General features: G+C 44.4%; 1 protein-coding gene across 1 annotated transcript in view; it reads right to left on the bottom strand.

Annotated features, from left to right (window-relative positions):
• Window positions 1-27,011, bottom strand: part of OPHN1 (oligophrenin 1) — an 87,094-nt gene that overhangs the window by 5,772 nt on the left and 54,311 nt on the right. The window contains exons 9-20 of the mRNA XM_064518487.1: window positions 25,938-26,038; window positions 23,675-23,766; window positions 21,388-21,466; window positions 20,029-20,062; window positions 17,506-17,568; window positions 16,173-16,247; window positions 12,752-12,836; window positions 12,329-12,387; window positions 10,273-10,378; window positions 8,535-8,694; window positions 3,039-3,186; window positions 1,353-1,661 (exon numbers count right to left, since the gene is read on the bottom strand). Of these exons, the coding sequence (XP_064374557.1) occupies window positions 1,353-1,661; window positions 3,039-3,186; window positions 8,535-8,694; window positions 10,273-10,378; window positions 12,329-12,387; window positions 12,752-12,836; window positions 16,173-16,247; window positions 17,506-17,568; window positions 20,029-20,062; window positions 21,388-21,466; window positions 23,675-23,766; window positions 25,938-26,038 (1,311 nt within the window). The remainder of the gene's footprint in view (window positions 1-1,352; window positions 1,662-3,038; window positions 3,187-8,534; window positions 8,695-10,272; window positions 10,379-12,328; window positions 12,388-12,751; window positions 12,837-16,172; window positions 16,248-17,505; window positions 17,569-20,028; window positions 20,063-21,387; window positions 21,467-23,674; window positions 23,767-25,937; window positions 26,039-27,011) is intronic.

The raw sequence follows: 27,011 nt of genomic DNA, 5'->3' as shown, positions 1-27,011 counted from the left end.
ACCCTAAATTTTCTCTTTGATATGCTGCGCCTTGAATTTCTCAGTAAAAGGCCTGTTTTCTAATCCTTCGGCCTACGGATTTTCTTGGTTTCTCCAGTTTTTCAAAATTATTCCCAAATTGTGGATGCTAGAGCGCAATACAGTGTTCTAGCACTGATTTATAACTATCAATACAGACGTAATATAACCTTACTACTAATTCAGTGTTCACTTATTTATGTCCAACATCATCATAGCCAATTTTATTACAAGATGTCTCCAGGACATGTAGTTAGCACATTATAATGCAAAAACATAAAATTTTAAGTGCTAAATGCAGTTGATGTATAAGCCAACTTTAAAAGCTATCTTACCATTCCAAAAGAAAATTTCTACTTACCATTTATGTGAAAAATTTAAATAAAGCCAGTAGTATTAGTCAGAATTCTACGAATTTTATGTTTGTGCTACTTAGCCAGGCCTTTTATTCTTTCTCTTTATTGTACTCAAGAGTCATTTGTTAAGAAGGCAGCCCAGTTTTTATTTTCTAAACACAGGACCATGAAGTCTGTTAAGAGTATAAAAGCACATAAAAAGCACTGGAAAGAGCACAGGAAAAGCTGGCAAATTCCAGAAAATAATACATCTTCTTTATGACCATTGTCTTCAGTATTTTATAAAACTCAGCACCAAACACATGATGTTACAGCAATGCATGCGATCTAGCAAACGGTTTCCTAGCCTTGCAAAGGAGAATTTCTATAAACACACAAATACATATGTGCATTCCTCCATTGAAGTGGAGGATGCCAACTCAAATTTGGTTCCTAACTAATTATTTTTACATATAATCAATTTCTGTATGAAGATTAAAATGAAAATAATAATCATTATTTATATCTAATACAAAAGGACGAACCATTGAAATAAATGTTCCCTTGAGAGCCTTAAAAAGCCAGACATTGTGTCTGTTGGTCTAAAGGACCCGACAGACAAACTGATCAGAAATTAAAATGTGAAAGTGACTTTTGCCATTTTCCCTGTCTCTGCTGAAGAAAGAGCCAAACGTATGGAAAAATCAGAGCCCTTTTTTCCGTTTAGACCGGGCACAGATTACTCAAGCCTGAATTTTAACTTGATGAATCCACTGAGAGAGGTCGAGTTCTGTAGATCCAGAGGCTTAGCTCCTGCATTTAAAACCTACTTTATCTGATGCCCGGGGCAGCTATGCGACTTCAGAAGACGAGGGTACAACATCAGACGCTGCTTGCCGCCCGGAAACCTGGCCCAGCCCTGCGCTCCGCGGGAAAGCAACGGGCCGAATTGAGCTGTCACCTGAGCTACCTACCACCTTCGCCGCGGAGCAAACTTACCCTCCCTGCCGTAAATGGCAGGCCGAGGCGCCGGCCGCTTGGCGTGCAGCGTGGAGGTCTTCGGAGCGGGGCCGGACACCACCCCGTTGGCGGACCTGCCGGCCAGCTTCACCCCCGCGTCCTGCAGCCGGGACAGCAGCTTGCCCACGTCGCCCTCGGCCCGCGGCTCCGGCGGGCTCTCGGCGGGCGGCCTGGCGGCATCCGCCTCCCCGGCCCGCGGCGCCGGCACCCGGCTCCGGTGCAGCGGCCTGGGAGCCTCGGCGCCCGCGGAGACGGCGGTGCCGTTCAGCGTCTGGATACGGCCGTCCCCTGCGGAAGCGACGGAGGGGGACAGAGCTCCAGATGAAACAAGTGCAGAAGGGTCCTGACCTCCCGCAGGCTAACAGGGCCCCTGGCTTTGCTCGAGCTGCCCCAGCCTTCACGCTCTAGTCCCAAGAGCAGGCTCACAGCGTGCGCAGCGATAAGAACTGGCTATTCTGCCAGTGACAGGTCCTCCCGCTGAGCAAGATACCAACAGTAAGTGGCTTACACCAGTGCTGAGGAACAAACAAAGCTGAAACAACACTGACTATAACACAGTGACAGTCAGCAAGAAAGGAAAGGACATTCACTTTAGATATATATTTTTAAACTCCAGTACTCTCGCTCAAAAGTCTCACACTGCAGTTTAGTACCACGCATTTGTGTTCCTCCAAAAAGCACTCGTCTCATCCTTTTTGCTGTGCTCAGGTCCCATATGCACAACCACTGCTACGCGATTGATTGTACCCTGCATACTCAGTGCCGCCAAATGCTAACACTTCTGCTCCCAGTTCAGAAAAACATTTCAATGCAAGGTCATCTTTAACTACATGAGCAATCTTGTGATTTTAAAGAGCTATGTACGTGTCATTTATGTTGCGCCAATGCCAAAAGGTACACTTGCAGGATTAAGCCTAAAACATCATCAAAGCTCTAAAAAAAAAAAAACAGAGAAAAAGACTTCTAATCTCTTTCAGAGATGACGTGCTCGAGGGCACAGTCTGCAACGACAATTAGAGCAAACCAGGTGCAGGGAGAAACATGATTTTATACTGATGTGTCCTTCGACGTGATAATAAGGGCCCTACCATTTCTTTATGATTGAATGAATTTAACAGCAGATTTGTACTTGGTCTAGGAAATACTGCTGCAAGGTCCTGAAAAACAGTGCTTCAGTGTTCTTACTTGGAATGTAAAATTACTAATGGCTCAGTCACCTTTGCAGATTCTCTCAGGACTAAGGCTCTTTTGCTGGACAAAACTCAGCAGCACGTAGCATACCTCTAGTGCACAGATGTTTGCCCCCATCTCATCCTCTGTTTCTCAGCTCTGTTTGTATTACTTTGCACTTCTACCTCTGAAGCTGTAAAACCTTTTCTATGGGCTTTTCATATGCAAGAACCAGATATTTTAGTTTAGCTAACTGAGAATGCTGCAAGTGACAAAAAAGAACTCCCCATGGGGTCTGAGCTGTGAGATGATGCAGCCTAAGCATGAGTATGTCTTTGCTTTTCTCACTATGAACAAGAGACCTTACTGTCTAACGTGTTCATGCCCTTGGAAACGCAATGCCGCTATTACTGCTTTCCATTGCTCCTGGAAAGGCGGTAAGAAAAACAGGTGGGGTGAGAGATGGGTAAGGTGTCAGTGAACAGCTGAACTGACCTTCGCTTTCTCCCACAGAAGCACCGAAAAAGACAGGCCTTTCCCTCAGAGGACGTTTGGAAATGGTGATTGGTTTGTGTCGCCGGGCAGTCACCCTCGGAGGAGGGACTGGTGGGGCAGTGCTGTCTTCTGGGGGTCCAGAGTAGATCTGCAGAGACATACAGAGGAATCAACTGAAAACATGTGTTACCAGACCAAATGACATTTTCAAAGACTTTTCTCATTAATCTGGTTCCACTAAAAGACATCTTTATAACAGAATATGTTTGCACTTAAAAACACAAAGAGCTCAGAACAGGAAGGATGACTAAGCGCAGCAGCAGAACCAGGTCCCACTTCTCGGGCTGCGATGAACACACTGTGGGAGACTCCTCTCCCTCTGCTCTGCACGAGATCCTCCATCTGCAGAGAATCAGCGGTGTTATTTTCTCCCTTACCACCAGAACACGAACAAGCTGCTGCCTCAAGTCTAGCCAAAGCTCCATCCAGGCTGCAACCTATCTCTGAAAACAGGCAAAAGTGGGTGGGGGCCAGCACAGACGGCACCTTCCCTGATCACCCTTCCCAGGCTCCAAGAGCTTGTGGCTCAGAAACCGTCCGGTGCCAGAGGCAGTGTCTGTGCGTTCACTAACTCTCCAAAGATGTCTCTTCCGATAGCATGTCAAACCCATGCTTGAATCCATTTGCTTCTTTGACTCTGGAAAGGAGTCTGGCAGTTCAGCCACGCAGTGAGTGAAGAACCACCTCCCACGTTTGTTCTGAACGTGCCTTCTATTAAAGTCACCCCCAACTTCTCGCACTGGAAGCAGCAGTGAGCACCTGATCTCTGTTTGCTCCTTCCATGCCAGTCCTGAGTTTGCAGTGCCCTGTCCTGCCCCTTTTCTAAGCCCTGCCGGCACACTGCAAGGCCCAGCTGAGCGGTACTGCACAGGGAGGGAGAGATGCTCGTGCAGGCATCACCAACGATACCTGCTGTTATCACTTCAGCTCAGCAGCAGCTTCGAGATCACTGCGAAGCTTCTGCTGAGCTGAGGAGCCATCTGCTCCCTTTGCAAGGGACTGGCCCGTCCCACTTGCTCATCGTGCTGCCGCTGGGAAGCCTGGTCCTCCCGCGCCAAGTTCCCCAGCAGAAGAGGGGCATCTCACAGCTCTCACTGCAGGTAGCTAGAGCTTGTTTAAGGTGCCTGCACGGTACCCAAACAGCAGCTTCAGAAGCCGAATTTGGCTGTCCTCTCTCCAGAGGCAGCACCTTTACAGCCGTTCAGCAGTGGCTGCATGCACAGCCGGGCCGGCTCTTCCACGGGGCTTGGAATCACTAACCCCCCCCGGAAAGGGCATAGCCCCTTGGGGACCACAGCCTTCATTTGTGAGCTGAGGGGCAGAAACGGGACTCCCAGCTCACCCCGCCCGGCTCTCCTAATGCGTTAAGTGAAAGGCGCTTCACCGGCTTCCAGCAGGTTAATTAACAATCTCATGGCTACGTCCCTGCAGCCGCAGGGTCCCCAGGGCAGAGGTTCCTGCTGCTCCCAGAGGGGCACGAGGGACTCGCCTAGACGGGGCGATGGCTGGCGGGGGACAGGGGACGGGGGACTGCCCCGAAGCTGTCTGTGGCTCTGCAGTTCTGGGGACCTCGCAGGCATTCGCCCTCAGTAACGCCGCGGTCAGGGCCTCTTTCAGCATGGGCCAAAACCCCTGCCCCGCTGGGAGAGGATGAGGACGGTGCGCGAGCCACTAACCGGAGGTTGGCAGCATGCAGGAAACCCCCAGCTGCCTGCCCCTTGCCCTGGTACGGCCACGGGAAGGAGCTGGAGCAGAGCTGATCTTCTGCCAAAGGATTTATTTACGGTCATCACAGAAGCCCTACATCTGCCTGCCGTGGGCTGCTGCGCGTCTTCGCACGGGCTTTTTTATGGGCTGCTACGCACCCCTGCACGTCCACGTGAACAACTCAAGCGTTAAACCAATTAACACAACAAAATTACAAATATAGACAAAATCTGCAGGAGCAACTTATCTCAGCGCAGCCTAAGCATGCTTTGAAGCTGACGGTTTCTGGGAAACATCAAGTTTTCCGCACTAGTGAGGGAATTTAATCTAAAGAAAGCACCAAAACAAAACATCGCATTGTTTTAGACGTAACACTAAAAAAACCCTTCAGGTCTTGGCTTACACTGGAGTCTGTGGCATTATAAAATTATTTTGGATAAAACACTGGCATAAAAACAATTGCTGGTTGGAGTTCCATCTCCCCTTCATATTGGTCATATGGCCCCTATTTGGTTGGGTTTATGTTCTTATTTATGTCAGTGCTTCTTTAATAGCTGAAAAAGAATTAAATGTTTGGGCAGGTTTTTGAAGATCTGAAACACCACATTAAGGCCCCAATTCAAATGCTTTTGTATTCTTCCCCTGGATACTAACTGAAGGTGTGTCAGGCTTTAAGCAGTACATTACTACGGACCATGTGGGATGGGCCGCTGAGGCCGGGGGCTGGAATCCCAGTCCCGAGAGAACGGCAGAACTGGTACCTTCATGGGGGATATCTGCAAAAAACACAGAAAACGACCCAACCCCAGAGAATAAGAGATTGTGCTACATAGATAACTGACTTGAAGGGTCACTGCTCCTCTGGTACATGTTTTGTTATAAGAGCAGTTCTATAGCGTCACCCAGATATATTTTAAAAGTAAGAAACATTTTGATTTGATTACATATGTGATTTTTGTAATTAAAAAAGAGTATGTTCTTTCTTCTCCTAGCTAAGAGAAATTCTGTGAAATCAAGATGGGAGAGAGAAAAGCACACCGCAACTTCTTTTAACTTCTTGATCATAAAGACTAGGTAGAAGGTATGAAAGTGAGAACGGGTGCTAGTCATTTCTGCAGCCAGACTCCCCAAAACCTGATTTACCAGGCCAGCACATGGGCAAGGAAGGATCTGGACTCTACCTAAACTAATTTTTCCAGGTTTCTAACTCGGCAAGCTTGGTATAAATGCTGTCTGCTGGTACTCAGCCTTTGCTCCTGACTTTGCCCCCTTGTTCCGCTTCAAGAGACAAGGAACAACATGGTCTGCCGCTGCGCCTGTGGCTCCCCTTGGAGAGCTTAAGGAAAAGATTCAGGACCAGCTCCAAACTCTGATCTGATCGTTTCAGCTCCTTTTCTTGCAGGATCCTCTGACCCAGACTGGCTGTTGATGCTTAATGGCACCAGCGGTTCTGTCCTTTGCAGGGCAAGTACATTTTCTCCATCCTGGAATACAAAAGTCCAGTGTGTTCCTTGTGCCTGGGTTCAGAGGAATTTGCTGTGACATGAACAGCCCATGATTTAAAACCAGCAGCTTATGGATAATTAAAATAGCAATGCATTATCTGTAGCAGGGCAATTTTTTTGAAACATCAACCTCATTCACATATATTGACAGAAGTCCAATATTGTTTTTTAATGAGAAAGAAAAAGTGTAAAGTTCCCCATTAATTCTTATACAGGTACCACAGAATGTTGTTTGCATAAGATGCCTTTCAACAACATTTGAAAATCATACTGCTGTTTTTAAGATGTGGGAGCAGCCTCTGCTTTTGTTCTACCTTTTAAATGAAAATCCAAGTTACACAATTTGAAGGTACAAAGATATTGACCAAATCTCCTATTTAGAAGGTTTATACAGCGAAGAAGGTATTTCCAGAGGGATCAAGGTATTTAATTTAACCACGGCACTGAAATATAAGTTGTGGAAACAGTAATTATCCAAAGACTTCATGAACCATTACTTCGTCTTTAGATTCTTCATATTGCACCAGATAAATAATATCATTCTCTTCCTTCAGACTCATTTCAAGTGTTTGCTTATGTGTGAGCTGAAGGCACTTCAAACTCTGAAGCTGAACTTACAAGCTCAATCTAATAAATGTTACCAACTTAACCTTATCACTGAAGAAATTAAAAGCAAGCAAAGAGATGTCTGGCTTAATTAAAGATTTAATTCCAGATCTTAGAGGCGGCAGTGTAAATTACATGTTTACTCCGGCTTCTCTCTGCTGGCCACAACCTGAACTGTAGGCTTCACAATACGGGAGGAAAAAGATCCTGTTCTAGAGCATGTTCTCTGAGAGCCCAACGCACAAACGAGCTGTTTTGCTGTGAGAACTTACGTAAAAGTGTTCACACCGACTTACAAAGAAACGGGCATATTATTTTCATGAGCTCCTTGTGTGGATACTCAAAAGCCCCTCAGAGCTCTTTCCTCCTGCTTCTCTGGTTTCAACCCTCAACACCACAAGCTACTGCTCACGCCACCCGTCCGGCGTCTGTAGAGTTGTTCTCTCTACACATCCACTTTTGCAATACCCTGCTCTTCTGGCTTCGGCCTCCTCTTCCTTTCCTACAAGGGAGGTCCACTTTTTCACTTGTGCTGCCCTGTCTGCTTGGAACTCCAGCCCACCTCCCTGACAGCGAGTAACTCCCGCCTTAAAGGATGTCTTCAAACTTTCCTTTCCTCTAAGACATAAAAGATCCTTCAAACATTCTGTAATTTAAAACTGAATGCAAACTGTTATCACGTTTTTAAATATTATCATAAAACTCCATCATTCTCTAGTCACTCCTCAAAATCTAAGCAACTGTGTCAGATATCACTAGCAGAAACTAATAGAGGTGATGGTGGAGTATTCTGCATTCCATCAGGACACAACAGGCCACAACACAGAATCTACTGTCTACACATAAATAAATGTATGTTCAGCACTGACCACAACAGACCTAGGCCCAACTGTACACTGCTCTCATACAAAAATATTCAACACAGATCCCATGAAAGAAAAATTCTGATGTAGTCCTACACTGCCACATGGCAGAGCACTACTCTAGACAGAAAAGACAATGCCAGCTATATGCTAAAGTCTTCTCTATCAGCTCAACCCCAAATAGCCACCCCTCTCCCCACAGACTTATCTAAGCCATCCCCCTACTTAATACCTTCTATTTTATCAGATCTTATGCAAAGCTGAATTATTTTCATCAATCTATCAACACCTGTCTGCGTTGGGTTTTCTCCTGCATTAATAGTTCTAGTGTCTCATCTTGGATCACGCCAGATGAGAACAGTTACTCTCTAGTTTGGTTTCTACCCTTCAACAAAGTAAAGCGTAAACTCTTGTAATGCCCAAGCATAAAATAAGTTTTCCAATAAAAAACTTTCTTCTCCTCTTTAAAAAAAAAAGCAAAAAAACCTTAGACCCAGGGTTTCCTTTGAAACTAACTAACGGAAACAGTAAGGAACAGGTATCTGTTATACTTTTTGTTTCCTTCTGATGCATTTCATTATATTACAGTATATTACCAAAAAAAAAAAAAAAAAAAAAAAATCCAACCTCCTAAGGAGAATCCAGAAAAAGGAGCCAAATCTCTTTAATTGGTGCCAGAGCAACAATTTGCATGAACACGACAGAGCAGCTATGAGCTCTGTGGATGTGGATGTCCTCCAGACTGCCTTTTATACCTTTGCAAAATGCTCGATGAGGATCTCAACTACAATGTTTTGAAACTTGATGTTCATCATTGCTGCTACGGTGTCCTCCTGTGCTCGCATGAGGGTAGGTCCAAATATTACCCCCATGTTAGATGGTGACATCAGGTTCTCTCGGCTGTGCTCACATATACTGTGGAGAGGAGGGAAAGAAGGAATAGTTTTTGTTTTTTGTTTTTTTTTTTTTAAGATATATCTTGTTCTAAGCAATTTAAAAGAGACAATGAGAGTCATTCATTCAATTTTCTTCATTTTGTTCCAGCAGAATTTGTTTCCCAGCCCCCCAGAGATAAAACATGTCTCTGACTACGACATGCACCTTTTTTGGCTGGGACAACAGTCTAAGAGTGCAACATGCTGACAGTGTTGTTATTTTATCCCTTCAAACTTCTAACTCCTCTTTTAACTCCGCAAACAAAAGCCATCTGTGCAACATATGCAAAAGGAATCATTTAATTCGGAATATCCTATTTACCCCAAACTGACTTTTGGCTTTAATTTTTCCTCTCTTTTAAGGAGGAGAACCAAATATAAGGAGGACACCTTTGAAGGATTTCAAAAAAATCTCTGCACCATCTTCTTTCTGAAAGATCCATAGTTTTCAGTGAACAGAGAAGTCTTTATTCAGCAGACTTCAAGTTTTGGAGTAATATGCAGACCCATGGAGCAGCACCAACTGTTGACTGAAGCATTAGTTAATTACATGGACACTGCATGTTTTCAAAAGTGGAACAAAATCTGCGCTCTGGGACCAGGGGAGAGAGACTCTGCTGCGGAAATCTAATGAATTCTTGGTTTGCCCTGTAGCTTCTCTTAGCATAAAGGAGGCCATGGACAGAATTTAAGTGTAAACACTTTAAGGAATAAATATCATAACTACAGGAACAGTGTTAGTTTCATCAAACTGTAAGCCAGACACTCTCAATTCTGCCACTTGGCAGAAAAAATTTAAGAAAATACATAACATGCAACGGCTAGAAATGGATCCCAGCCAGGATCTTCAGGACAGCGAACGACAACAAGCTTCTCTCTCTGCCTCCCCCCTCCCTCCCCTCAGCGGGGTGGGAAGAGCAGATTCTCCGCACTGAGCCTTCACAACTGGCAGGACAAGAAGGCAGGAAGATACTATTTCCCAGAGCAGTGCTGGTGCCATAGTCATCAAGTAAGTGATTTTTTCGGTGACTCACAAGCAGAAGCCAGTGGATGCGCAGTTGCACAGTGCCACTGGGAGCCCACCCCTACCAGGCCAGTAAGAAAGCTCTGAAGACCCGAAATGCTCAGTCTTTCATGCTACTGTAGGGACTCAACACTGAATCTACAGAGCTGGAGATGAAACCAAAATATGCTTCATGTTCAGCCCAAGGGCACAGGTCTTGCAACTGTTTCCAAACCCCAGACCCAAATGTTCTTGTTAACTGGACTGAGGGGTGACATGTTTATAGCTCTGCTCTGCCAGATTGTATTTTCATTTCAGCATTATTTCATGCTTGGCACTTGTCAGAAAGGGGATGAAATTGGCAGGTAGAAAGAGAAACATCAGTTAATGCAGTGGATGGCAAGGGCAATCATACCATTTGTGCAGTCTAAATACAAATTCCTAGGAGGACAGTGTAGGATAGAATTTTACAAACCTACTACAAAAAAAGATAGGCTTGTTTTGCTGACTCCATTATTGCTCTTAGTTTGGCTTTAGAGAAAATTCTCTGCTTACTTGACTAGGTGTCGTATGAGGAGCTCTAACATCTCTCTGTTTTTATCAGGTAGTTTATAGACCAGAGCATGAATGGCTCCCAGCCTGTAATCCAGGTTCTCGGATTCTGGAAAGAAGTAACACAAAGAAAAGTTTGTGCCTGTCACTTTTAAAATAAATACCTAAAAGAAAGGTAAAAATGAAGGAAATCTGTGAGTGCTGTTCGTTCAAGAACATGGGGTTGGCTTGCCAAACCCAGTGATGGGAAGCAGAAGGAACATGATATTACATAGCAACAGGGTAAGCATTGTGAAAAACAAAATGAAGTGGAAAGAGGCAGAAATCACGCTTGAAAGGGAGCTCAGGGCTGGATTCTTCCTCTGAGTGTAGGGCTAGGGAGACACGCTAGGCACGGGTCTGCACTTCCCATCCACACCTCAGCTGTAACATGCCCAGGGCAGTTCCAGGGGAACAAGACCAGTTCATTCTCTCTGGCCTGTTTGTTGAATCTCTTATCAGCCCAGATAGCCATAATACTGGAGAACATGGTAAAATATACTGCCTGAAAAAAATGGAGTCCCTGACCCAAAGAGGTCACCCTAAGAAGCATAAATAATCAAGAAACAATAAAATACTCAGTGTGAAAAGAATAGTGTGGGATCCTGGTAGCTGGGAAACTTAAAGGTGCAAGTTTCTGAGGGAAGGTAAGGAAGGGATTATGGTTTTACACATAACTCAGCCATCATTGGTTTAATCAGTCCTGAAACTAATAAATCTTGGTCTTGAGCACAATCATAGGGTGGTGGAAAATTCCCTTTACAAGAAAGAACAAGTGTTAATTTTCCAAGGCTCCGACTGAAAGAGAGGCTGAGTTCTTTCCTACCCTTCCACTGACTTCAAGGAGACATGGGGGTATGAAGGATGTTTTCATCCAAAACAGTTTATGGCAGTGTGTGCCACAAATTTCAAAATATCAGCACTCTCATACTGAGGAAGATTACTAACTCCCTGTATCATCCTAGTCTCCATCTTAGCCTGCTGACTCTCAACACAGTCTGAAGATGCAGCCAGTTTAAAATTATTATGGCTTATTCACAAAGAGCCATAATAACAGGACAGCTGAAGACTGGCTAATTTAGCACTGATCACGCCCTGTTAGTACAGCCATGTTACTTTGCTTATTCACACTGGCTGTGACTCAGTCCTAAGAGCTGCAGCAGAAAAATGCATTTCATGTACCAGTAGATGCTTTGGATTCAACATCCCAGGACAAATTTCACAGCTTAAAGGGAGCACCTAACTATCTGCTCGATGACATTACATCACATTACCTCATAGGTTTAAAAATAAATACACTGATACTATTGAGAAATGATTCTTCTAGGATTCTTGGGCTGATTTGCTTTTATGTTAATTAATATCCCCATGGTGTCTGAAACCTCTCAGAGCATGGAGCCCTGTTACAGGGAAGTGCACTGGAATGTCACAGAGAAGAAGGGAAGAAAGATCATCACCTTCCTTTCAAAATTAAGAAACCAGAAGAGAGGGTCTCTTCTGTTCCGATGGTGGCAAGCAGCCGGATACCCCGGGCAGGCTGGCAGGGCTGCTGGCAGGTGACTTCAGCGGACGCTTGCTCCGTGCACAGCAGCACTGGCCAGCCGTGCTTCAAGTCCCGTGGCTCCGGGCACAAGTGACTTCTGCGGTGCCACTCTGCCTCCTGGCCTTTCTAATTACATTCTTGCTATTCTTCCTCCCTCCCTGTGGGTGAATCTCATCGTCTTCCTTCCCCACGAGCTCCTGAGCGAGCTTTGGGAATCCCAAGCGGCAGAACAGCCTGCAGCTCCCTTAGGGGCTCCAGCTGGCCTGACTGCCTCCGCACGAAGAGGAGATGCGTGCCAGGGAAGATCACATCCCCTGCCACACTCACAGCTTGGGTGGACCCAGATGCCACCTCCAAGACCTCCTCTGTGCTCTATGAGCCGCTGGCACCAGACAAAAGGAAACAAAACTCATGTAACTCATGTGTGGGCAAGGAAGGGCAGGGTGAGGGGCTATCAGCCGAGAAAATGCGACTTACTGGCAGCCAAGACCAGCTCCTTGTGGAGTTTGTACGTCATGACGGGCTCAGACAGGTTCCTGCAAGAAACAAAGTGCAAATAGTGAGTGCTGGAAGGTGCAGCCATGACTGCGCGTGATTACTCTTGAAGAAGAACTGAAAGGAAATGTGCTTGCCCTCCAGTTTAGCGATTCCAAGTGGCATCTCCTCCCAAATCAGATTAAATAATGGCTTTCCCCATGAGACGCAGGGTTTCTACAACAGGTATATAACTCCCGCACCCTCTCCCCCCAAAAAACAAAACCATATCCCTTCCTAAAGTGTTTTGTCACTTCTTTTCCATTTCCAACAGCTAGATATTAAAATCCAGCAGTTTACTCAGCTCTTCACCATCAGTCCCAAGCCCCTTTGCCCACTCGGAGCAGGTGCAATCCAACACATTACCTGAGATAAAACTTCAGTGAGCTGGTAATTGTCTTGATGTCCCAGTCACTGCTTTGGAGATCTACGTCCCCTGGACATTTTGGATCTCGAGGAAGAACAAAATGGCTTTAAAATAGGTCCATTTTGAGGTTGTTATAAATAGCAAACTCAACGGGCAGGTTATCTTCTGGTGGCAAAAGAAGCTACAGCAGTACCTGAAAACAGCTGATCATTCCTCATGGTCAGGAAAAGCAGAGTAACAGCAACAGCATTAATATTTCAGAAGGGCTAATACTTGGGGATGAGGACAGCAATGCTAACTAAGGGCAAAGGAAGAAGCAGAACATAATATTTAAGTAGCGGTGAAAAATCAGTGCAGGCATACTCTCTGCAGTTTGTTTTTCCCCAGCATACTCAGGACTGTTCTCAGGGGAAGTGGTGGAAACCACACATTCCAACAGAGACAAGATAAGCTTTCTGATACTCAAAATAATTTTTAACTGTCCAGCTCTAATCCCTTATTCTCGGTTACTCCCTTTAAGGCTATGCTAGAAGTATTCCTTCTTAGTGCAAGGAAAGGCAGGAGCACGGAGAAGGCAAAGCAATATGGAATAATACTTTGCTGACATTTACCCTCACTGAGTAACCACATCATTTTTGTGGTACAATGAAGTAAAGGACGTGGTTTGTGGGGGCAGCTGGACTAAGGAAACAAACTGCATGATTTATTTTAAAATAGAAGTAGGGCTAGACACAAAAATCTAGCTCCTCACTGAAGTTCAGAAAGGAATTCTTCTGCATCAGATAATTCTACTCAGTGTTGCTGGACTTTCCATCGTGAGGAATTTGTACACAGTGGGATGGCAAGTGGTCAACCAAACCAGTGCATATTAATAAATGAAAGGCCACCCACTGCTGGGGTTCAGAAGAGAAAACACAGAGCTACTCACAGGAGGGTGAGAATCAAGAAGCAATAAAAACTCAGGCTAAGTAATTAGTCATCAGGCAAGCGTAACTGGATAGCTGTCTGAAGCTGTGACTCCATGGGAATCTGGTACAGCTATATGTCAGCGCAAATCGACCGTTTTAATAAACAACAACAATAGTAAAAGCTGTAACAGCCTTTGAATGGTACATCAATATCAGATGTCCACACAGGGAGCTGAAGGAAGCTGGCTTACGCCCAAGCCATGCAGATACCCATATGAACATACTTTCTGCCCTGTGCTCCAGTCCTCCCGGCCAAGACACGGAGCACGGTCTGACCTCTGGGGATGTGACAGGCCTGTCCCCGCCGCGGGCTCCGCGGCTGATCGCGCAGCCGCCCCTTGCCCACACGCCGCGGTGCGGGAGCACGGCAGCCGCCCGGCGAAGCCCAGCCCTCGCGGGCATCTCCAGCCGAGGAGCAACGCTCCGACCTCCGCAGCGCGTCGCGCAGAGGGTTGGCCCGAAACCCCTTTCCCGTGCGCGGCTGCGGATGATGCTCCACTTGTGGGCGGTTGCTGTGTTTGTCCCACCAACGGGTAAGTGCAGGTACTGGGTGACTGCCCTTTCCTGGACATGACCTGAGAAGCTGACAACAGATGTGTCTTATAAATGGAAACAACACTGAACCATAGTGTTAGACAGTGTTAGGTCAGACAGTGTTAGAATTTTTTCTGAAGGGCACATTTTCCTTTTCTTTGTAATTCTGGTGTAAACTGAGGAGCCACTGCACTGAAGTCAGTGAAGTTACACTGAACACCACCACTGGAAACAACAGAACTATCAAATACCAGACTGCAGACCCCTCTCAAACCCACTCTGAACCCCCAAATGGCCCATTATTGTTATGCTCTCAGTCAATAATGAGCCATATCGCTCATCAGCACTAACCTGTGTTTTGTATGACTACCTACAAATTTACATGTTCGTATGAAACACGAGATCCACTGTATAGAAAGGCTATAAGAAAACAGAGATGTATACGTTGCCTTCTCTGTAGAAAGAACATACTCCTTCCCCTCAGTGGATTAAAAATTCGCAATCATTCAGAAAGCACAGGAGATACCTACACCTGACCCCCCCGAGTGTGTTTCTGAGCAGCAGTGGCAGAGAAGGAGGGACATGGTCCTCGAACAGGAACATCAAGACTATCTCCTACTGGACCTGGGAACAGACATCCTTGGGAAAGTGAAGGTTCAGGGAAAAAAAAACCCAAGAAAAGCTCTCCCTGACAAAAGCAGGCTGTGGACGCAGGCTGAGCTCTGTGCTTTGGCAGCACTGGAGGGATACACGCCTACGGGCTTTACGGATGCATTGTGCAGATAGACATACTGCTTCTTTTACATTTCTACCACTTCCAGTCCTCTTTAGCCTTCACAACTACCTGCCTGTTTAGATTTTGCAAATACTTTCACTGACTTTTGCCTTAATCTGACATTTATGAAGGCTGATTTCAGTTTAACAGCAAGGTATCCCAGTCCTTCTGAGGGGCACACCTTAAACCAGGGTAATGGCATATCTTTGCTGAGGGCAGTTTCCTAGTATGAAACCCCAAAGGGGGAAAGGGTCCTCCTGAACTTCTTTGTGTGGGCTGATTTAAGAGGTGGGGACCCGTGGGAAAGAGCATCTTCTCGTGAATGTCATTAGCCTGGCAAGTTCACTGGCAGCAGCATGTTAGGAGACAGACTGTCTGCATGCCAAGATACTCTGGAGAAAGCATATCAGTGAGTATGAGCCTTCATGTTAGGTCCTCGTTTGCACTGTCTAGATAAAAATCAGGACGTATGGTTCTGTGGAGGACAAAGAGTTGAGATAGCCACATGAGAAATAAACCTTGCTTGACTACCAGGCAATAAGACAAATATGTGACGTGTGCACCAGAATTAGCAAGCAATGCTGTTACCCATGGGACATCTCCTACTGCCTTGGCTTGACGAGGAACTCCTGCACCCCCGACACCACACTTGAGCCTGTCGCCAGGTCCTCAAGCCATACATCAAAAGTTGGGGAGCTGCAGTGCTTTCTGAGACAGCGGAAGATAAGGGCTTATCAGTGGGTAAGGGCTCATCTCTCCTCGGTGGATGTCCCAAACTTTGGGCCTGTGGCAGGAGCACGTCCCCAGCACGTGACTCCAAAATGCCTAAGCGTTTTTAGCACACGATGAGAAAAGGCTTGTCCCCATTGCTCTAGTGTCCTTGCTTTCCTTTCTGTCAAAACTTCTCACCTCATGTAAAATACAAGTTGCACCAGCAACAAAATGTGGCTTGAAGAGAAAGATAAAAGAACAGGTTGCAGAAACAATTCAGAAAAGAAGGGGCAGATGTGCCTCAGATGGACTCTTAGAGATGAACAGCTGCCTGGGGGAATTTTGTGCTTGACAGATTCATCTCATTTTGAAATCTGATCCTCTTCGTCCTTCTTTAAAAATATAAAAATAAGACGGACCAGTCACACTTACCAAAAAAGGCATTCAGCAACTTCTGCACCTGAATATTGCTGCCAACAGTTCGGTAGATGCCCTCTGTAGTAATCCCTATGCATAATGAAACCAAAAAGCGTTAGCTAAGTGTTTTTTCAAGTTTATTGGAAGTTCGAAAGCACCATCTAGTGGAACCGCACTATTCATCGAAAAATCTCACATGTGTCAAAGTGCTCACTGTAAGTATTTCTACTATAGGAAGCACTGATTTATTCTGAATCCAAACAGTCTACAAATTTGTCCCCCAATACATCATGCTACCTCTGAATAAAACTGCTGGGCAGGTTTATTCTTCAAATAACATCTGCAAGTTACTCTTATTCTGCTAATAAATGGCATTTGGTGGCAACCGTACAGTAGTCTAAATGCAATTATTGAGACAGAAGTTCTACTCTTTGACTAAAAACATGAAACAGCTAGCATTAAGGGCTGACTACCCACAATCGCTACTTTGAAATGTACTTTTTGCCTAAATTGTGTCACTGTTGGACAGTTAAAGCCAACATGTGGAATATGTGTCAGAGCTGGCATGCAATATCCACTTAAATAGACCATATCCAGAAATGTTACGGCTTTAAAATGAATTTTTCAAATTATGACAGAAAGCAAACACCTTAAAGCAGATTCTTTGAAAATATTAACCAATATTAGGAAAAACAGAACTGCTTTATTTGCCCAGCTCTGTCTCCACCGTGTGAAGGATCTCATTAGCCTGCTCCCCTCCATTTCAGCGGCACTCGGGTGGCTATGTCCTCTGACAGGCTTTGAAAATGAAAGCACTTGTATCTTTTTCCCGTGGCCAACTGGGAAATTCAGATGTTACGAAGCAGCATCTCTTTGTCCTGTGGCCCGTACAGATGATACCAGCTGGTACCAGCTGGATACTTCATGGAAAAGCCAGAATGGTGAAGCATCATCCACTAGCATGCTTTTATCCTGGTGTTTTTCACAAAATGGGTCTGAATAATTCTTCACTTAAGTTAACCTCTGCCTCTTCCTCCAACACAGAAAGTATTTCCAAAACTGTCCACCTGCCTAATAATGAGTTTTTTTCTAAGCCAAAGATGAAAAATTGATGAATGAAAACAGCATACAAGGGAAAATTCAATCCTAACTAGAGTCTGACATAACGGATATCCTAAACAGCACATGACTTCTGCTCTTTTGACATGCATTCTTTAGTCCATGAAACAAGACTTTGACTTCTAACTAGCAATGTTGTATTAAGGGAAATACAATGTAATTCAAGGCGATTTGAACAAATGAATGCCAGGAAGGCGGTAATTTCTGGATGCCACCGCTAGCATCTTACCTTTCGTTTCTACTGCGTTGATGCACTTCCTTACAAACTTGAAGCCGACCTCGTTCAACTCCACTGTTTCAAACAAAGGGAAGCAGCGTTAGCTACCTGAGCATCAACGTGCAGCTGCTATGGAAAACCACTACGAAGGCCACATACACAGACACTGCTCAGCGCACAAAAACCTCAGTGACTAAGTGCACAGCAGGGTTTGCATACGCATCTGGGTATTTATTTTGTACAGGTTATGTACAGGTCTCTCAGAAAACACATGCATTTTTAAACACATGGTAAGGAATTATTAGTTCCATATGCTCTTTGTTTTTTCTTGAATTTGTTTCGAGTTATGGGCTCCCCGCCCCCTTCTGTCTTTAATAATAAAAATGGAAATCAGAGTTTAGTCACATGTGAATGTGTGTCTGATAAGGAATTAATTAATCATTTCCAGAACACTGCAAAATCGGCAGTTAGAGCTCTTCCACATCACAGGCTCATATAAATTCTGTCTGTCTACTTGACTAGATTAAAAAAGTTTAAAAATACAGATTTATATGCTGCATAAACAAAGCAGAACACACGTTTTTGTTCCAGCTAATTAACTGCAGACTATCACTGTGCCTGTCTTAGAGGCATCATGAAGTAGGTAGAAACTTAGGAATTTTTTTTAATACATATTTCAACTTCTTTACTCACACTACTTGTTCTCATGCTTTTTCCAGGATATCTGGTATAACAAAGTATTGCAGGATTGGGGATAGTAGAGGATTGCACTGTAATTTACAGATGTAACTTATACCATGAAATAACTTCCTGTTCAGTGCAAATATTTATATTGAACTTCTCCTAAATGACAATGCTAAATATGTTTTTATTTCAGAGAGGAACAGATTTCTGCAATCTTTTTAATCTCATCTGAAGGCCACTGTGAATAAGAGACAGACTTTTTCAAAGACTCTTATTTGTGTAATCTATTTGACTGGGAAAACGGTCTACTAGAATATGAAATTTTAGTTGAAAACTTTGCATTTAAACATTTGTGTTTCATAAGTCAGTACGACTTTATTTGGGTTTCAAATTGAATTTTGGCTGAAAATGTTGACTTTGAGTTAACATTTTGTAAACAAAGTAAAAGATTTCTTAAATTCAGACTTTAGTATCATTTCTTTTTTTTCCACTTTAAAACATAGTAACATTTTTATTTTAAAACTCCTGTGGAAAACTCAGTATTTATTCCAACTAAAAAAAAAAAAAAACCACAACGTTTTCCTGGAAGAAACAATCCACAGGACATGTCTGGACCATCTCCAGTCACAGCAGAGGCTCTGCTGGTGAATCCTACAAAATCACATTTTCTGCAAATCATTTATACAGATTCTCTCTCCTCTGAACAACGGTGATGCAAAGCTCAAATGTATCTTGGCTTTAAAATAGGAATAAGTAAAGGCATCCTTAAGCACAGATCCACTTGATACTTGACACTGAGTTGTATAACACGACCTGAAGTCTTTCCAGCTCTAATCTATTAAAAATAGAGTGTATTTACTTTTGAGAAATGTTTAGTCACATTCTTTCCAGGCATGTAATACAAACAGTCAAAAACCCCTTTTAGGCTTATGCATCTGGTAATGGTGCCTGGAGGCTAATTAAAGTGAGCTAATTACAGTGCTGACCGGCCAGTCAATCCCATGATGCAGAATGTAAAGCTCCATCCAGCTGATAAATCCACAGTTTTCTGATCACAGTGATCTGACACTCGGATACCGCAAGCAATTGACTGTAAAAGGGCGAAAAGCTGAGAGGGGTCAGTCGCAGCGCAGAGCCGCGAGGGGCGGCGGGGAGGTCGCGTCCCGCCTGCGGGGCGGCAGCTGGAGAGAGGCATGGAGCAACGCGGTGGGATTTGGAGCTCCTGGAAACTAAATGCCACCTCTCCTTCTTTACCTTAATGTTTGCTTTGTGAAATGTCCTCACAATCGCTCATTGACCTTTTTTCCCTTTGCTATTTTTGGGTTTAGCTGCAAATTTAACCTTGTATCTCTCTGGTTTTTGCTACCTAAAAGCTGCACATCACAGTCAGCAACTTTTACAGCTGGCAGCTCATTCTTATCTGGCCTCGGTATCAGCCACTGCAATAAAAAGGAGACAAGTTACACTGTCACCACCAGCCCTCGTTTGAGAAGGACCAGCAATCACCTTAATCTCAAAGGTCTTGAGTTTAAAAGCCACAATCAACTTGTCTTCTAGATGCTGAGGAGGTAGATTTTCGGATAAGGTCCCTCACACCTGCTCAAATAGCCCTTCCCTGTCAGGGAGTTACAGGTCATCCCTGCAAGGTGATGAACACCCTTTCCGTAGTCCAACCAGCACCCCCAGGATTTGCACAAGTTTTTAATGGTATCTGTAGCTCCCTGTCAGCCCCAGGGAGGCAACACGCAGCCCATTCAGCAGAGCCGAAGATGAGTATACTACGAGCAAATGTATTACCCCACTTCAGCACAGCTTCAACATTTCAGAGGAACAGAAACTTAAAGGACTCACTTTCCTCCTGTTTCGTGATGGGACTGTGGTAGATCTAAAAAAGGGGGAGGGAATGGAGGAGGAAGAAACAAAAACATAATGCAATATGGTTTGATATTTATTTTCCAAAGAAAATGCAGCACCTCATAAATCACCCAACACCAGTCATACACAGTCAGTAAAACAATGTCCCAAAGAAAGCTGGCTTATAATATAAGCAAGATATCATTGTCTATATAACAAGTGAGGTTGCTGACTTCCTAAATTTAATTGGTATACCTGTTTCTAGAAAAGGGGTCTTCCAAAAGCTGAACAAGAACCTCTGTTTGTTTTATAGTTATCCTGTAAAAATGGTTGCTGGAAGCAGGACAATCGAGCCCAAGGGTGTTTTCTTTAGTTTAAACACAAAATATCAAAAAATTCTTTCTTCACCCAATACCAAAAATACTTCTTGTATTTTTTATTAATAATAAATGGTGGCTGCCATTCTTGATAGAAAAATCCAAAATCCTTTATGGATAATAACACATTATGTAACATCCAGTGAACAGCAGACACTGCACAAGTGAATGGCTCTCCAGCCTGAACATATTGGCCCTCCACATTTTTCCAAATTGCTCCCTGTTCCGACCACTGGAAAGGCCCCGCTGAGGGTCCCGCGCCCCATCGGCCGCCCCCCACCCGCAGCCCCGGGACGCACAGCCCGGAGCTGCTCCATTAGCAGCAGCTCTGCAGGCGCAGGCACCATCCGCCCTCTCCGCAGATGCTGCTTAGGGACGCGAAGCTCTCGAAAGACAAGCGCAAGCAGCAAAAACCATATTTCCCACATTGCACATCATGCTGCCCACTCACAGGAAATTCTGTGAAACAGAGGAGCTTGTGCTTTGCTCCGATTAAAGGAAGGAAATTAATAACAGCAACTTGGCAGACAAACACTCGTGCAGGGTGACCAGGTCCACGGACCAGACTTCCCAAACACGAGTCAAGGCAGGTATAAACAAGAAAATCATGTCAGGCAGACTTGAGAGTAAGCTGCGAGTAACAGAAATATTGATTGTTTCAGACCCATTTAGATCATGGTTTCTAGGAAGTCTGCCAGTCACGGTCAGTACAACTCCAGAAATGTACCAAAGCTTAAAACGGGACAAAACAATCCCCCCATTACATTTGCCTAGAACAAAATCGTCTGAAATCCAGTTTTCCAACATGTAGTAGCTGAACTGATGCCCCGAATTATGGGTAAGCAATGGCAGTGAAGTGAAAATTGGGAAAAATGAGCTTGCCAGCAGTTGTATTACTTACCTTTCTCAAAACCCACCAGCAGAGGACACTGCCTGACAGCATAAACATGGGGAGTATAACAATTCCTTGAATACTTACTGGCTCTTTTCCATCCATGGCTTCCATCCATAGCCTTCGATTAGCTTCGGAAAGTGCTTGCAGTGTGATGGTACCAGATCTGTGTAGAGTTTGTCCATGGCGAGACGGGAAAATAAAGCAAAGGTTATTTTTAAACAGGCAGAGAGCAATTTCATCCAAGCTTACAGGGTTCACCTTTCTGGAGGCCATTTTAATACTAAGCAAGGCTGAGAAATGATGGTAATACTAGCAGAAGTCAATACACACCCGTTACTCCAATTATCAGCAGTATCTCAAAGAAAGCTCCTGTCACAGTCCTATCGAGGAAACGCTGAGACAACACAGGCAAACGGGTTGCACACATACTTCCGTTCTTGCCAGAAGAAATCCCCAAGAAATCCACACTTCGTCTTCGCACATGTAATCTTCAGCAAATCAGTCACAGTGCCCACAGTTGCCCCACCTTGTTCTGCTCACCACAAGGCAGAAATGCAATCTGCTATCTTCTACGCAATTAAAGGCCTTAGCGACAGAATATTGGACTGGCTGCTTCTCTCGTTTGCTCCAAGCACTCTGGAGACCTTTACAACCTCAAGTGAGGAATTCCCATTACTTGTAAGCAGAATGATGCTCCCGAGTGACAGATAAAGCCAAAGGAAAGAAATGCAGCAAGTAGCAGGATCATGTGGCCTGGTAATGGGATCAGATCCACCACAGCATGTACCTCGAGAGATCATGATGTGCAGTCCAGTCAAATAAGCGATGTGGGAATCAAATGGCGAGAGATGTCTGTGCAAAGCAGACAGCCACATTACATCCAGCTCTGCTCCAGTAACCCACTAGAGTCGACACCATTGGAGACAATTAAATATGACTGAACAGACCAAACCCTACTGCTTTTTTTGTAGATTTGCAGACCAAAGATTCTAGCAGCAGGTGAAGACACCTAATATAGTAAGAGAAAGGGCTGATAAGTGAAACCTAAGGCTGGGATTATATCGAATGCCATTCCATGCTAATGAACTGCAGCTCTACACATTTATGTACTCAGCTGGACTTCCGTTTTCTGCGCTGGTCTGGCCACACAATCTCACTTCAAGTAAAGAAATTGGCTAGAGATTCAAGGAGCCTGGCAAACTATGAGGATATGACACTGTCAGTTTAGCATACATCTGATAGAGACCCTTCCTACTGTCAATAATCATACTGGGCTGCTATTAGGGGGCTAATTCTTCTCCCTTCCACCAGTCTTACACATGCAAGTGTCTTTAAGACACTGCATAAGGCGTGTTCTGATGCACTGTTTTATAATTCAAAACACTGCAAATTAATGCCATTAGAAACGGACAAAAACTGCTGAAACTTACTTCTGAGTCATGTCTATCCTCATTCTAGTGCTTAAAGATAACTTTTAAAAATCCAGGATCATTTTAAGTCTGCTAGTCCAAAGTAAGAAATGCCCTGACACTGAACCATAGGCTGGTGCAAGAAAAGTGGGTACAGAAAAGAAAGGAGAAAATACAGGATAAACTGCAGAAGTCAGTGAGGTGTCCAAGGCAGTAAGAAACTAAGCAGTGTTTGTGTGGTGAGTCCTTTTATGGCAAAGCAGGGTCTGATTATCCACAATTTATCTCCTGCTACTTTTCCATGATTTCAGCACATAACAAGGTTTCACAGTGCATGTATTTAATGACATTCATTCTCTTGTGACTCTTATTGTGGTCCCATAGTAGCTAAAAGACCAAATTCAGTGGGAACAGAATCATATTGCTAGTCTGGAAGGCAAAACTAACCTACACGGAGAATCTTTCACAATACGGTTATCCACACACACATGCATGGTTAAAGATACGTGGGCAAGGATGCCATCCAGTGCTGGCAACGGTACTGCAAGTTTCTTGATGCCTCATAGAGGCTATTTATGCTCTCAGAGGACTGGAAAAGCATGATAAAACAGCCCACAGACAGGGAACCTGGAGTGCAGAGGGGGAGAGAACGCTGCCTCCACCCCGGCACAGTACTGCTGCCCGTGCAGGAGTGAGTACTGGCTACTCAGGGAGAACATCCCTTGCACAGATCCCTATAGCAGGATTCATTTGTTCAAATTCAGACATCTTCCTCCGAGCAAGATGATCTACTATCCTTTTGCAGTTCATGCAGAGAAAAGCGCACTTCAACACTGATTCACGTATCCTAAGGTGAAAGTCTAACAGAGGGAGGTGTCTAAAAGATGTCGTGAGATGAATCTCATCCTCGGACACCACTGTGTTGCTACTACAGCCACAATGCAGTTATCCTGCCGACTCACCTTTCATTAGTTTCAATGTCGAAGCAAAACCTTTTGTCTATAGAATCAGTCTTTCTCCTTACACAGGATTTCAATGTCAAGTCTAAGGTGCCCTAGAAAAGAAAAAGTTTAAAGTCAAGATTAGAGTCAAGGTTTAAGGTTTCTCAGCACCCTTAGGCTGCAGACAAGCATGGCACTGTCCACAGAGACGTCAGCCCTGACTGCATGCTCTCAGCAGGTGTCCTGCTAATCAGATCGCATTTGTAAGGCGACCACAGATGGTCCTTCTCACTATTCAGCAAAGCTGCAATTAAGACAGAAATCAAAGGCTTTGTAAATCAGGCTTCCTCTCCACGGTAACAAAATATTCTAGATTTCATGGGCTTACCCTGCAAACAAGTGCTAAATATCTCAGCAACAAGCAATATGCCTCCCCAGAGCAGAAAGATTGCTTAAAACAAACGTTTTAGAAATCACTTATTCTCTGAGACCAGGGACGAGGATCAGACTTGTCTAACATATGACATAGCTGGGTCCTATTTCTTATTGGGGTTAATCGGTGCTACCAATTATCCACAGCATTCATGGACCAAACCTTGTTAAAAAGAAGAATGTTAGCTGACCAGAGCAGATACATACTGACAAAAATGCCTATATTGCAGGGCTGAGGTTTGGCCCTATGTTTTAATGGACCTTTATTTTACAATAAAGGTGAACAGTAGTCAATTTATAACATGTTTGTACGGTCTCCATTACTTTGCAGAAACTGAAGAGACACTCCAGGAAATTTTACAAACCAACCAGGCCTTAGCCTTGAATGTACAACCTGCAACGCATTAAACACTCTGACCCTCATTGCTGCTGTAGTCTGCAAGACTCTTGACAAGACTGGATCAAGCAGATCCGGGACAGGCCAGCAGTATGGACAGCCTTCTCCAAGATGAATGTCTGATTAACACACTGTGATGACAATTTCCTGGTTGTGGGTTTTTTTTTTCCTTAAGAGCACTCTCTATAATCGTTACATTTCAAGTTGTGTGGCCCTTTGTGGCCCGAAGGTGCACATTACCAGATTGCAAAAGTTTGGGAAGGATATTAATTATATTTTTACAAGCCCCTACCTGCATTAATGTGTTTTACTAGACATCTTTACAAAGTAGATGACAATAGATCTCTCTAGTCAATATTTTGGTCACTGCTCTGCCAAGGACGCTGCCAAGGGCTTCCAAAAAATACATTTTATTTTATTGCTGCAATATGCAGGGACTGCCAAAGAACAGAGATCATGAGATCACAAATTGGACAACAGCATGCATGACTTGGAAGCCCCCAGGGGATGTCGCTCCATGGCAGAGAGGAGGACGGGTGGACTCAGCTGGACTCGCTTGCTGTATTTTGAGCCACAGTCAGTCATCTAACCCAGTATCCTGCCCCTTTTCTATTAAACTGAGGAACAATAGGAACTCTCAAATCCAGTAAGATCACTTGCTGGAAAAAAACAAAGCATTTTGTAAAAGAACCAGGTCCCCAAATTGTTGCTTTACTGCACAGTTTAAAGCTGCAACTTCTTCCCTCGCCTCCTTTCCTAGCACTGCTCCCACTTACAAGTAAACATTTCTGAAGAAGAGAAATCAAAATCACAAACCAGTGACTGTATGAGCAGGCCAAGGCAAAGAAAGAGACAGCATTAATGAAAGCATTCAAATAACTGCAGTGATTCAAATACTTGCAATGATTCCCAGAGGCACACGTGCAAATCAGGCTGTAGGTTCACCCCTCGTTTGCAGGGAGAAACGTACAGGTTAGCTTGCCTCGAGCCAGAAATTTGTTAGATAATTTACAGGCACGAGGCCAAACGTGCCAGCCAGCGCTGACTGAACCACGGCCAAGCGATATTAACTGGAATCTCCACTGGCAAGTGCGGAAGAACTTAAGTTTCTGTGGAACAGGGAGAGACGAAACTTCTTCCTCGCAGAAACGTTACGTTCACGCTGGCACCACAGAGGCGTGTGGGCTGTCAGGAAGAGGGGACACACCGCCCATCTGTCTGCTCTGTGGCTAGCAAGAGCCCTTCTCCACCCGCGGCTGCCAATTCAGTATTCAGTTCACTGTCAACACCCTTCACAAACAAGCACTGTTCAAATCATGGTCCCTGCAGTGGGAGCGGCCTACATCTGCTCCGGACATGGTATTCGCTTATACAAGGAGAAAACCAGAATGAGGGAAGCTGAGAACTGCTGACGGGATCAATCTTTGCAGACACCCCTTCACGAAACCAACTCACTTGCTTAGCTCCAGGCTTCTGGTCGATGGGGGTCATCCTTAACGTTTTTGCCTCTTTTTCATATTGACAATAGTATTTCACCCAAGAGATGCCCAGTGCCCCTGCAGAAACACAAGGAGAGCTGGAGTCAACAGAGGCAGAGCATTGGTTGGACGGGAAGCTTGCAGGAGCGGAGGCTGCATTGTCCTGCAAGGTTGTATTTCTCTGGGAACACAGGCCGCCTGATCCCGACTGGGGATCTCCGCTGTGACCCACCACGAACAGCAACAGTAGCGGGGTACGCGGAGAGGTCTCAGCGGTCTGCACAGACATAGCCAACGTCTACGTACATTTTTGCAAAAGCGAGGAGGAGAAGTGAGGAAAACGAGCACAGGGTAGCAGCCACATCCAGCACCCTCAGAAAAGGCTGCCGATGAAAAGGCATTTGTGAGACGCTGGTTGCAAGCCAGACCAGTTTGGCAAAGTCTAGTCAAGAAATACACCAGCAGGATCCTACGTGTCTCGAATGTTTGTTTCAAATGGTTGCCACTATTTTTTTTTCCTGTCAACGAAAAGTTGGCAGGAAAGACAGCAGCACCTTTTAAACACCCTAAAGTGCATATATACATCACACTAGGATTTATTTTCACTTTTCTTTGTTGTCTTCTCTGAACCACTTTGTATGAAACACTCCAACTGATACCTTTCGGGTAATTTTTTTTTAAGTTGCACTTGTCAGGAATAATTCTTTTCCTTATTTGATTCATAGGGGAAACATAACTAAAGGCAGGAAATACAGTCATTATCATGCAGGAGCATGCAACATTTATTTGTAATCTAAAATTACGGCATATGTGTGTTTTCTTTTTAAACACAAGATAAACAGACATACAAATATACGTATACATACATACGTATATGTAATCCAAAAATTAACTGCTCATAAAGTTGTCTGTAGACTCAGAGGCGAGAGCTCTGGCTTTATCCTCTGTATACAGGCTTTTGTCCCTTCAACATTCCATGTTGAAACTAATGTAAAACTACAAACAGTATTTGTAAGAGATTGAATTTGATTTCATTTGATCCAGCACGGAA

Source organism: Dromaius novaehollandiae, chromosome 11 (genome assembly GCF_036370855.1).
Source record: "Dromaius novaehollandiae isolate bDroNov1 chromosome 11, bDroNov1.hap1, whole genome shotgun sequence".
Classification (NCBI taxonomy): domain Eukaryota; kingdom Metazoa; phylum Chordata; class Aves; order Casuariiformes; family Dromaiidae; genus Dromaius; species Dromaius novaehollandiae.
Note: the sequence above shows the minus strand (reverse complement) of the source record. Positions and strands in the feature narration are given on the sequence as shown.